Here is an 11,533-nt window from a genome sequence, read left to right on the forward strand (position 1 = left end):
CATCTCTGAGTAAATGTCAGATGAGGTGGTGAGGTGTACGTCAGGGGGCCCTGGTCTCCAGGTGGCCCGGGGCATGCTGTGAGCTCTCCTGTTTAATCGGCAGGCTGACCTCACACAAAATGTTTCCAAATCAGTTAAGCAGAGAGCACTAAATGGCTATTTATAGCTGGGGGTGGATGCCTTGTGCATATGACAAGCAGCGAGACTGATGACATCTGTTCAGTTTAGCAATTGAGTCTGAGCTTCGGCCGGTGTTTAATGAGCCCCATGCAGACGAACGTGATGTGCCAGGCCCGCCATGTGAGCCGTGCTGGGCAGGGCACTGGGTTCTGTTTATGCTGCAACACATATACAGTAGATCTGGGCTATTTTTTGGCTCTTCCCTGGTGGAAAAACTCTGTTGCAAGACTTACTGTGGTGTTGATGCAGTTGCAAGGCACAGCACCTGCTCCTGACCCTCACTGCATCTTTTAGTCAACTTCTATTTTAATCATTTAACCTGAAGCATTTTCCATGAAAATACTAGATTGGAAACTACCAGTCCTTTATATATATATAGATATATATATCTATATATATCTATATATATATATCTCCTTTTTCTATAATGACCCTTTTTGTGGTAAAAGGTTCTCCAAGTCCAATTTGCAGGTGCCATTATGGCTCAGCATTTGAGCTATGGTAGGTGTAGGCTTTCAGTACTGAACAAGGCTACCAGAGGAGGCACTCCGGGTGCAGCACATCTCCCTCTGTAGGTAATGCAAATAATACGGGATGTGGAAATATCCACAATACAGAAAGTGGGATTGCTGGGTGCTCTGCTAAAATAAAACCCCTTTCTTCCTCTTCTAATTTTCTTTAGCCATAGGTAGGAGCACTGCTTACTGGTAAGAAAACTACTATGTTATACAGTGAACATCTGTGTCCCTTGCTACAAGGCAGCACCCTGAGCCCGTCTTTAACCTGACCCATCAGCATCATATAATGCTGAGAAATTATTGCTGTGCATGTGAACCCATGGCAAAACTATTTGTTTTCTCCCTCTGCTCATTTTTACACCCTTTGCTCTTAAGGAGGGACGAAAGTGTAGGTGTGTAGCAGCCAGACTTGGACTATCATCCCTGAGCATTTGACACATATCAAGGTATTTTCCTCTTCAAAAACCCACTTGCAGAGGGAAACTTATAACTTGTCAGCTGGTGTGCTTTTGAGTAGACAAAAGGGAATGCTTTTGATTTGAATTTGAATGCTTCAGCTTGTTGGTGATGCTGGGGAAAGTGTTCAAGCTTTTGTGTGACCGAATAAGCTATTTTAAAGCCCTTTAAAGCTGATTCCAGACATGTTTGAGGATATTTTCACTCACCAGAACACCTTGCTTGTCTCTTTCTTTTTAATCTTTCCCTTAAAAAAGACAGGGTCCTAACATGATTTTTTTCCTGGCCTTGTGACCTAGCTGGGCCTCATGCTCAGGACTTCTATTTTGAGCTGCAATTGTCCATAGCAGAAGGGCTTTGCAAAATGCCAGACTGTAGCCAGGCTCTGAACAGCCTCACACACAAGAGCAGAGAAGCTGGATTTGCACGATGATCACTCTTGCCTAACTTTTAAACTGATGATTTTATTATATTTCTTTTATATGCCCCTGGTTTGAGTGTTTTCCGATCACTTAAGGACAGATGCTTTTCTAAATAAGCTTTAGTTCATGATAAGCAAATGTCCCCAAGTCCTCTTCAGCCAAAGAGATGTCCCCATTGACCATCACCATTGAGCAGAGCCACCTCTATGCATTCCATCTGTAAACCTGGTCCACCTCCCCCTGCAGGGCACTGTGCTGTTCAGCGCCTTGAGCAGAGGGAACATTACTGGCCCTGCAGTTAGATGGGCTGTGTCAGTTTCCTTCCCTTTCTGCACCCCAGAGGACCATATGCTGTGGTAAAATCCAGCAAGGTTTCACTGCATGAACCCCGTCTGTCTCTTTAAATAAAACCTTTTAAGCCTGAGCACTGGGATGCTCTGTTTTGTGAGGCTCAGCCAGATGAAGGAGGCAAGGGACATGCCTCTAGGGGGACAGCAGGCGGGGCATGTGGCATTTGTGAGTGCTGTGCAACCCTGTGAGCTGGAACCCTGGTTCTGCACTCCTTGTGTGTGGAGACAGAAACTACCTGGCCTTTGGCATTCTTTGGAGACTACTAAGGAACAGACTTGAATAATGAGTGCAGGAATGGTCTCCCTAAAGCTGCTCCTCCCACCCCAGATGATATTCACATTGCCCTAACAGTTGCTTGGGGAAGGGTTTGCTGAGACACCAGCATTAGCTTTCCTGTTTTTACCAAGCTTTCAAACGAAGCCAAAAGAGCATTAAATAGAAGGGCAAGAGCTCCACAGCCCTCCTTTCCCATGGATCTGATCTTGGAGCCTTAAGCCTCCAGTCAGAGACCTCAGTGAGAAAATCCTTAGCAGCAGATTATCTAGAATGGATGAGGAACCTGTCATGTGCATGTCATGATCCCATGCAATTGTCCTGATGTTGTTAGCTGATCATCAGCTGGACACAGCATTTATCAGTGGTATCACTGCCTCCCTGATCCTTATCCTACAAGAACAGATAGTGCCCCTTGGCTGGAGGATTTTGTCACATTTCCTTGGGATAAAGCTCAGCTGTCACAGCTTGCTGAAACGTCTGCTGGTGTGAACTGCAGTTGGAAACATTTGAGCTTCCCGAATGTCAAAGAAACAGGATGGTTGAATAGTGCAGATAATGTCATGGTGTACAGTTTCGCTGTAAATCATTTGGGCAGCCTCATCTGGATAGTGTGTGATCTGCTGATCGGCCTGTCTCAGCGTGGAGATTGCAGATACAGTATAGGGGGAACTCTGAATCTGAAAAAAAGAGCAAGGAAATTATAAAAGGTCTCTGCAATGACTGGCGGAAACATGACAGTTTTGCTCCTTGGGTAGGTGCTGTGTCAGAGGAGAGGTAATGGTTCTCATCTGGAGAACTGTTCTATGATTCTATGACTTAAAACCCACTGAATGTTTTAGAGCAGCCAATTTCCTGCCTGTGTGTGCAAAACCAAGGCACTGAAAGGCAGAAGAGTTGTAACTGATTAAAAGACGTTTTGTGCAGCATGACAGGGGACTGTGTGACCCACTACCACGGGATGATGGTAAAACCAAGAGACCCTGGATGAGTGAGTATCAGTGGTTCCAGGTTAATACTTGTAATTCAAGCAGCTGGACCACAAGCACCCCTGAGCAGACCCAGGCAGTAAAATAGTGCTAATTTTCTATTTTCTTTTTTTTTTTTTTTAATTAGGTTGCAGCAGCCGTGGGGCAGTCTGCTTGTGATCTGAACCCACCAGTGTCTGCTCCAACCCTAGAGGCTGATCAGAAAGCCAATAAGTTAGAGGAGCTCAGGAAAGAGATACCTTTCTGCCAGGATACCAGGGTATCGGGGAAAAGGACAAATCCTCGGCTGAGGCCACAGGAACCACCAAAGCCACCAGCACCTTCCCCAGACCACGTGCAGCCCAGAAAGGAGCAACCTGCTTCTAGGAAACAGACAGAAGAACATTCTCATGCTCTTGAAGGCAGAGAGATCCCACCAGCACTGTTAAATCAAGAGGACAAAAGCCAAGGTGAGGAAAAGCCATTACTAAAGAAGCTGAGTCCTCCTGAACGCAAAAAAGACACTCCTCTTGAGCAAATCACATGTCAGACAGCAGTCAAGGATGGGAAGAGTAAAGAGGCAGGAGTGGAGCTATCTGGGAGCCATCGCAGTGCAAAGGCAGAAGGGAGAGGTGCAGCAGAGCCATCTCCTGGGGCTGTGTACCCAGAGGCAGAAGGGGCACCTTTAGGACATCGAGAGACTGAATGTCCAGCTCCTGATTCAGTTCAACTTGCCACAGAAGAGCCACTCCCCGCTCCTGCAGCTGGAACATCGGTGGCTCAGGGGGCACTGCTTGCAGTTCACAGTGCCCCAGGGATGAAGGCCACAGCAGGAGAGGTTCAATCTGGAGCAGAGCTGCTGCCTCCTGTGAGCAGAGAAACAGAAATCAGAAAGGCAGATGGATCTGCCCCACAAGAGAAGTTTTCAGCCAGCATGTTAGGGGAGGATAGTGCCAAATCAGTGCCTGTGAGACCTCAGGGGAAGGAAAGAGGAGAGCTAACAGCAACAGGTCCACACCAGGAGCTGGCAGCACCTTCAGGCACTTTTGACGGAGGAGCTGAGGTTCAGCCACAAGTACCGCTGGTCCTGCCTCGCCCTGAGACACAGCAGGAGACGTCTTTGGAGGAAAAGATGCAGCACAAAAACCTTGTTTCCTCCTTGAAGAACTATCTGCTGCTGCTTTTAAAAATGTCAGATAGCAATGCCACGAAAGAAGACACTGACCGCACTGACAAGGAGCAGCCTGATGCAGAGGAGCTCATGCTCCCAGAAATAGGCATTGCAGGCCTGAGCCCTCGCACCTCAAGGAGAGTTTTGGAAAAGGTACAGAACAATCAGCTCTTCCAAACAGCAGAGAACTTGCCTCTGACTCCCAGGACATCCAGGCGGATCACGAGCATGATTAACGAGGAATTCATTACCAGCAAGGAGATGCTGGCTTGCAGGCCTGTGCCACCAAAGAGACGTACCCGGGTCTCTGCTGAGGGAGAGGGGCTGCCCCAGCTCTCTGTGCCCTCCATCGTGGTGGGCAGCATCCCAGCCCCAGGAGTGGGGCAGCCTCCTAGTGAGATTTCAAATTTGTCTGCCACAAGCCCAGAAAAAGAGAGCGCTGGTGGCCCTCTGGCAGTTCTACCTTGTGCCACGCCAGAGGAGCTGGCTTCTGGAGCGCGGCGCAAAATATACCTGCCAAAAACCAAGCAGGTTGGGGAGGAAGAGGAGGCAACCCCAGAGAGCCCAGGCCACATGAGAAGTCCAAACGTTTCACCACGGCAATCCAGGAAGAATGCGGCCCTTTTGCCATCGCCTGCCCTGCCTCTGTGCCCTCCTGCAGAGCAGTGCTTGCCAACGCTCACAAGAAAGATGGCCACATTGGAGGTTCCTAAGCTGTATAAGGAGCCTACAGGTGACAGCAGTAGTGACCATGAGGTCCCTGAAGATGCTAAGCCAGAAGCACAGCCAGCAGAGTGCAAGAAAGCAAACAACCCCTTTAAAGGTAAGGGAAGAGGTAATCCCCATGGAGCATGTTTTCTTGTTCCCTGCAAAGGGAGGCTGGCCAGCTGAGCCAGTGATAGTCAGCTGGGGCCACAAGAGGTTTGTGCATTTGCAGGGTTTTCAGCATCACCCTTTGGCAATGTGAAAGCCAAATTCTGCCACAAGACTTCTTCCCTAGTGCAGGGAGGGCAGAGAAATGCAAGAGGCCATAGCACTGAGACTGGCTATCTCCACAGCCTGAACTTCCCTGGCCAAGGGAATCATATAATCTTCTTGTTCTTGGTCTCTGTGTTCTGGTCCTCACTATGTCTCATGCTGGTTAGGGGTCCAGTGGGCATTAGCGGGTGTGCACTCTTTTCCACCTCCATTGTGAATGCTAATTTGATTCCTTATGGCATTGAATTAGAAAAGTCATGATCCTGATCTTGAAGTTCTTGCAAGAGCCAGTTGATACCCTCACAGGAATTGGCACTCTTGCAAAAGTAAGGGTAACCTTGATAAATCCCTACTTCAGTAGACAAATGTTTCCTCCAACATTGCAATGTTTTTCTGCTTTGCCTCCAGCCATGAGACCTTCCCTGAGAAGGCGATGTTATACTAGGCTGTGCTGACATATGCGTAATATCCAACACCAAAGTCCTAGGCAGCAGCACTGGGGTAGGCTGCCCTGCCCCTGGAGCTGCAGCCAGCAGTGTGTGTCTCACCATCAATCTCTTTGCACCCTGTCCTTAGCTCCGCAGGTGATTCGTAAGATCAGGGCAGAACAATTTTCCGATGCATCAGGAAACCTGAAACTTTGGTGCCAGTTCTTCAATATTTTGAGTGATTCTAAGCTGATGTGGTACAAGGATGAGATCCCTGTAGCAGAAGCACAAAGGAGGTAATCTACCAGCTCTGCTTCATTGTAGTCCTTGTGCGTAGCCCTGGGTTTGTATGTTAAATCCAGCTCCTTGCATTTACTGGGGTTAAGGTGCCCCTTCTGTTGAGGCTGCATGGGAAGCTCATTGCATGGCGTGGTATATTGCAAACCTTATTCTCAGTTCCCAGGGAGGGAGGGATTGCCCAGATGGGAAATTGTTGCCAAATTTGTCCTATTGATGCTCCATCTGGAGCCTGGTTTAAGGGCTGATGCTTTGAGTAGCAGAGCCCTGGGGAGGGCAGGGGCTGAACCTGAACCTTGGGGAGGGCAGGGAAAGGGCTGTGCCCATCTCAGAATTTGAGAGCTGAGTGTGAGCTGCAAAACTGGAACTACATGTGAGAGTGGCAGCTGTGCTGGAGGGTCTCCACACTGCATCCGAGGCACAGGGGCTTCCATGCAACCGCCACTGACAAGCACCAACAGGGAAAAAGCAGCTCTGGCTGCGCCCCCTCTATCCCGGGGCACTGTCCTTGCACAGGGAGAGCATGTTTGGCCAACTGGGTGGCTTGGTGTATCCTTGATGCTCCTTAGGGTGCATTATGGAGAAGCAACTTGTTCTCAAGGCCAAGGGAACTTGGTGGAGTAGGATCAGATTTACCTGATGCCTTTAAGCATCCCTTGAGCTCCCTTTATAATAAGCAGGCAGGAAGAGGTGCTTCTGAGGCATAAATAGTCTCCTACAGCAGATATCTGAGCTGGGGCAGATGAACCTGGAGTAGCCGTTGCCTTTTAGCTGACCAGAGCAGAGCCTGCTCAGCCGGCAGGTCTCAGGTCCTACCTCTTCCCTCTGCAGCCTGTCATCCCTTTGCTGGTTCATGCTGGCCATGTGGGGCAGAAACAGACCTTTGGTTCTTTTGGAGACTCATCTGTGTAGTGGCTTGGCTAGATGAGTTGCCAGCCCAAAGCCTGGTGCTGCAGGCTGGAGAAGAACACAGAGCTCATGCTTTGCCAGTCCCTTGGAGAGGGGCAGACTTCAGGATGGGGAGTGGTGTCTGCCTCCACTTATGAACAGGTGAAAATGAAGCTGAACACCTCTGTAGCTGTTTGACTTCCAACCATCCATCCAGATGTGAGTCACTTAGCATAATGACAGTCCTGAGCCACTCTTAGGGGAAAGTACCTTTATCTGTCTGTAGCCCAATCCTGACCAGATTTTGCAAGGCTTGCCTGGAAGATGATTATCTCTGCAAGTATAAACTGCAGAGCAGGACTCTTGGTACCATAAGGTGCCAGGAGAGGAGCTGGGATGCCCTTGGGCTGGCTTCCTTTCTAGCCCTCTTCCAGCCCTCTAAGGGCAGCATAGTGCCCGTCCTCAGTGCCTGTCACATGGCTCCCATGTGCCCACATGTGTCACACATGGCTGAGGCCATGCTCTGGTTTCTTCTAGCGCTGGTGATGAGAGCCAGGCAGCCTTGGCTGTTGTGCAGGCATCCCAGAAGGACTGCGGGGTCTACCGGTGTGTGATCAGCAATGAGTATGGCACTGAGTCCACTGATTTCCTGCTCAGCGGAGAAGGTGAGGAGCCCCTAGCAGCCTGGCAGCTCTCCCAGCTTCCCCAGTTGTGCCATGGGGCAGCGTGGTGAACCATGCAGAGCTTGGTGCCAGGGTTGCAGAGTGGGGGAACCTTGCACACCCTGTAACACCACCTCTGTGAGGTGCCTCTGCCTTCATGTGCTAATACCTGAGCAATTCATACCATCTTCCTTGCTGTCCCTTGGTGCGGAAGCACATGGGGCAGGGTGGGATCCTGGTAGGACCTTGACACCTCTCTGCTTTCGTCCCATATAGTGCTGTCAGGATTTATCTTGCGGGAAGAGATCGAAGGTAAGAGCTGTGTGCTGACAAGCTGCAACTGCTGCCCCTCGCTGTGCAAGGGGCAGCAGCTCTGTGATGGGGGCAGGTTGTGTCCACGTTGTCCTCCTTCACCAGCATTTCCCTCCGCCAGTTGGTGAGGAGATTGAGATGACGCCCATGGTGTTCGCGAAGGGTCTGGCTGACGCAGGCTACTGGGGAGATAAGCTCTTTGGGCGCGTGGTAAGCGAAGACGTGGAAGTGGGTGCCGGTTTCCTGCACAAAGCCTGCCGGGCAAGAGCTATCTACGGCCTGGAGCCTGTCTTTGAGTCTGGCTGCACCTGTGTAATCAAAGTGCACAATTTCATTGTCTTTGGGACCAAGAATGAGAACAGTCTGATAGAGAAGAACTACGATATCACCATCCAGGTGGGCATCCTTGTGGGCCAGCCTCCACCTGTCTCCTGCACACCTTCCCTGTCTGTGCCACAGTCCCCAGCTCTGTGCCCACTTTCTTTATTGCCATCCCCATTTTGAGTGCTCTGGAGGGGTTGAGCTGCATTCTAGCAGGCTGGCAATGTCCTTGTTATTCTTGGCTTCAGCTCTTCTCTCTGAACAACACAGAACTGCTCAGAGCTTTCCCTGTCACTTGTCCTTTGACCACGAGGGCAGAGAAACAGCTGGCAGTGCTTCCAGGGGATGCCTGGCCAGGCAGGGTGTCCTGGGATTCGTTGGGGCAAGACAGGACAGGTCCCTGACTCTTCTGTTTGCATCTCCAGGAATGTAAAATCCAGAACTCCAGCCGCGAGTACTGCAAGATCTTTGCCGCTGAGGCACGAGCTGTCCCTGATTTTGGAGCAGTGCCTGAGTAAGTCCTGCAGCTTCATTGGCTTCACATCCTGGCAGAGCACCCTGGGGGATGGTGAGAGGGTTACCTGTGGGTGCTGGGGACATCCCAAAGAGCAGTGTGCTCTTCTCCCACCCTCAGACAGAAGGGGTGGGGTGTTAGGGAGAGGCAAAAGCCAAGGGTTGTAGACCACAGTGCGAATCTCCACTTGCTGCAGTGAGAGTGTGTCTGATGCTGAACCTGCCTCTGTGCTCCCATGCAGGATAATTCCTCTGTACCTGATATACCGACCGGCCAACAACATCCCTTATGCCACAATGGAGGAGGACCTGGGTGCGCCTTGCGAGCAGTACTGTGTCACTGAGAGAGATGGCAGCTTGGTGGCACGAGGCACTTCAGAGATTGTGCTCAAATGCTGCACCTTCCAGCACTGGGTCTATCAGTGGACAAATGGAAACATCCTTGTGACTGACATGGAAGGTAAAGGCATCTGCCATCTGATTTCTGTGACCCCTCACTACCTTCTGTGTAAGGAGGGGGAAAAGCCCTAGGCTTGCCCTTCTGCCTTTTTCCCCATGTGCCATGGAGCCCAGCTCCCAGGACAGTGACCTGTTCTTGCTGCCAGTGCCTATTCTTCTCAGGGAGACACTGGTTCTCCTCCCTTTCATTGCAGGAGTGGGCTGGAAGATGACCAATGTGCGGATTGCTACCAACCTGAAAGGGTGAGTGTCCCCCCCAAGCTGTCCCCAGCTGTCACTGCTCATGTGTCAAAGGGCCACGGTGGTGAGTGCAGCCAGGCTCTGTCCTTGGCTCCCTGCTCCAGTGGGATGTCTCCTGATACGAAGCAGGGGCTGAGGACTGCTGTATTGGCAGGTACCAGGGGCTGAAGGAAAGTTGCTTCCCCTCTCTGCTGGAGCAATTCACGACCGCTCACCAGTGTAACCATTACTGCAGCATCCTCGGCCTGAAGACATTGGAGCCAGCCAAGCCCAAAGGCTCCAAGAGCCCCTCCATGGGTAGGAAATCCGCGCAGTCCAGTCCCCAGCTCCAGAAGAAGGGGCTGGCAAGTCCCCAGGGTATACGCAAAGCCTCTGTGAGCCCCAAGAGTTCTCGGAGAGCAGCAGAAACAGGGGAGACCCCAGCAGCCTCCAAACTCGGGTCAGGAGAGAGCAGCAGGTCTGGCCACCCACAGTAGCCAGCACCACTGTAGCTGGGACCTCCTGCTCTGGACCCCCATCCAAACAGCCTGGAGGCAGCATGCAGCCAGCTTGGGAAGGGGAGACCCTGGCAGTGGCCACTGCCACCACTCTTCTCCATTTGGCTCTCGCCCTGGCCCGCAGCACTTGCATTGTGTGGTGTGTGGTAGTGGGAGTCATGGGGAGAATGTGAGCCTTGGGCAGCATGGACCCCTTGCCAATACCTCTTTACAAGAGCTGCTGCTGGTGGTGGAGCTCCTCCATGCTCAGGCTCACATTCCTCTCCCTACTCTCTCTGTTTCCCTGCCTTAAGGCAGGGGCTGTCACACCTGCTCTCTTGGGCTTTGCAAGCACTATGCCCCCTGCCTGGCTCCCCTGAGCAAACTGGGAGTCTGGGCTGCTCTCCTGCACCTCATGTCGCTGTTTTGTCCTCCATAAAGCGACTGGGCCAAGCCCTGCCAGCGCTCTATGTGAAGGATGTGAAGCCCAGCAGCACACTGTGATTTCAAGGTTTTGCTGTGGAGGGATTTAGTATGGCCTGTAGGGCTCCTGATAGCGTGTGGGGCTCTGGGGTCCAGGCCTGTGGCAGGGCACTGGCATCAGTACTGGCAGCTCACGGGGATGGGATTTTGAACCCCTGCACCCTGGGGTCAGCCTTCCACTCCCTTGCTGGGCGGATGCTAGGGGCAGCAGTGCTGCTACAGGTGCTGTCCAGCACCACAGTAATGTTGCTCTACCTCACATTGGGCACCCAGGAGAGGGGCGAAGGGGCGCTTCCCATCCATGCCAGGTATATGTGGGTATCCAGCCTATAGGACTCACCCCTCCTTGCCCACCTGCCATATGCAGACCCTGTACACCCTGCTCAGCTCCATTGCACTACCTGGTCATGCTCACTTGGCATCACCCCTGCTTGGCACATGCCTTATTCCAGTGGCAGCTAGCAGCACTCGTTCCAGGTCCCACTGCCCTGCCTCACGAGGTGATGGACAGGCAGTGGTGCTCATGCTGGAAAGTAAAGCACCCTGCATCACATCAAGCCTCCCTTGTGCCCATCAGCTCGCTCAGGTGTGCAGCAGCCACCAGAGCGTGGCAGTGGGCAGCAAGGCTTGCAAAGAGCCCCAGAGCTGTGTGCTTCATCATGCTTAAGAGCATCACCTTCCCTGAAGCTTTAGAGGAGGGTGCTGGGTGCCAGCAGTGCCATGCTGCAGTGATGCCCAGAAGGGTGGCTCTGTGCAGCTTGGTGAAGAAGCTTGTCCAGAAGGGACGGGGCTGGGAGTGTGGCGTGCTCTGGGGTCCTGGTGCTTTGCTGCGGGGTCATTGTAAAATAATGATGTACATAGCAAGGCTGCATTGGCGAATGGGTGCTCTTGAGTGCAATAAAGTGAGGACTGGCCTGTTCCCTGCTGCTGTGGTCCCTGTGGAAAAGATTCACCCAAACACAGCAGGATGGGGTAGCTTTGTGCTTGAGGAAGGAAAATGTCTTCAAGTAATGGTTTTTACTTTCATCCACATCCTACAGGAGAGAAGAGGGTGGCTGGGCCAGACCTGAAAGCTGAGGTGGAACATGGCAGAGGCTCAGCTTCTGCTAGCTGCAGCAAAAGCTGGCTGTGGCAGTT

General features: G+C 51.7%; 1 protein-coding gene across 6 annotated transcripts in view; it reads left to right on the forward strand.

The window, feature by feature from the left end:
- The window catches only part of ALPK3 (alpha kinase 3), a 36,061-nt gene extending 24,746 nt beyond the window's left edge, over positions 1-11,315 (forward strand). For all 6 annotated transcript variants that reach the window (XM_065688778.1, XM_065688776.1, XM_065688777.1 and 3 more), the window contains 9 exons: positions 3,317-5,162; positions 5,894-6,041; positions 7,468-7,595; positions 7,869-7,904; positions 8,026-8,300; positions 8,651-8,739; positions 8,981-9,198; positions 9,392-9,440; positions 9,592-11,315. In XM_065688778.1, coding sequence (XP_065544850.1) covers positions 3,317-5,162; positions 5,894-6,041; positions 7,468-7,595; positions 7,869-7,904; positions 8,026-8,300; positions 8,651-8,739; positions 8,981-9,198; positions 9,392-9,440; positions 9,592-9,913 — 3,111 coding nt within the window. In that variant the 3' untranslated portion in view covers positions 9,914-11,315. The remainder of the gene's footprint in view (positions 1-3,316; positions 5,163-5,893; positions 6,042-7,467; positions 7,596-7,868; positions 7,905-8,025; positions 8,301-8,650; positions 8,740-8,980; positions 9,199-9,391; positions 9,441-9,591) is intronic.
- The last annotated feature ends 218 nt before the right edge of the window (positions 11,316-11,533 follow it).

Source organism: Lathamus discolor, chromosome 8, assembly GCF_037157495.1.
Source record: "Lathamus discolor isolate bLatDis1 chromosome 8, bLatDis1.hap1, whole genome shotgun sequence".
Lineage (NCBI taxonomy): Eukaryota > Metazoa > Chordata > Aves > Psittaciformes > Psittacidae > Lathamus > Lathamus discolor.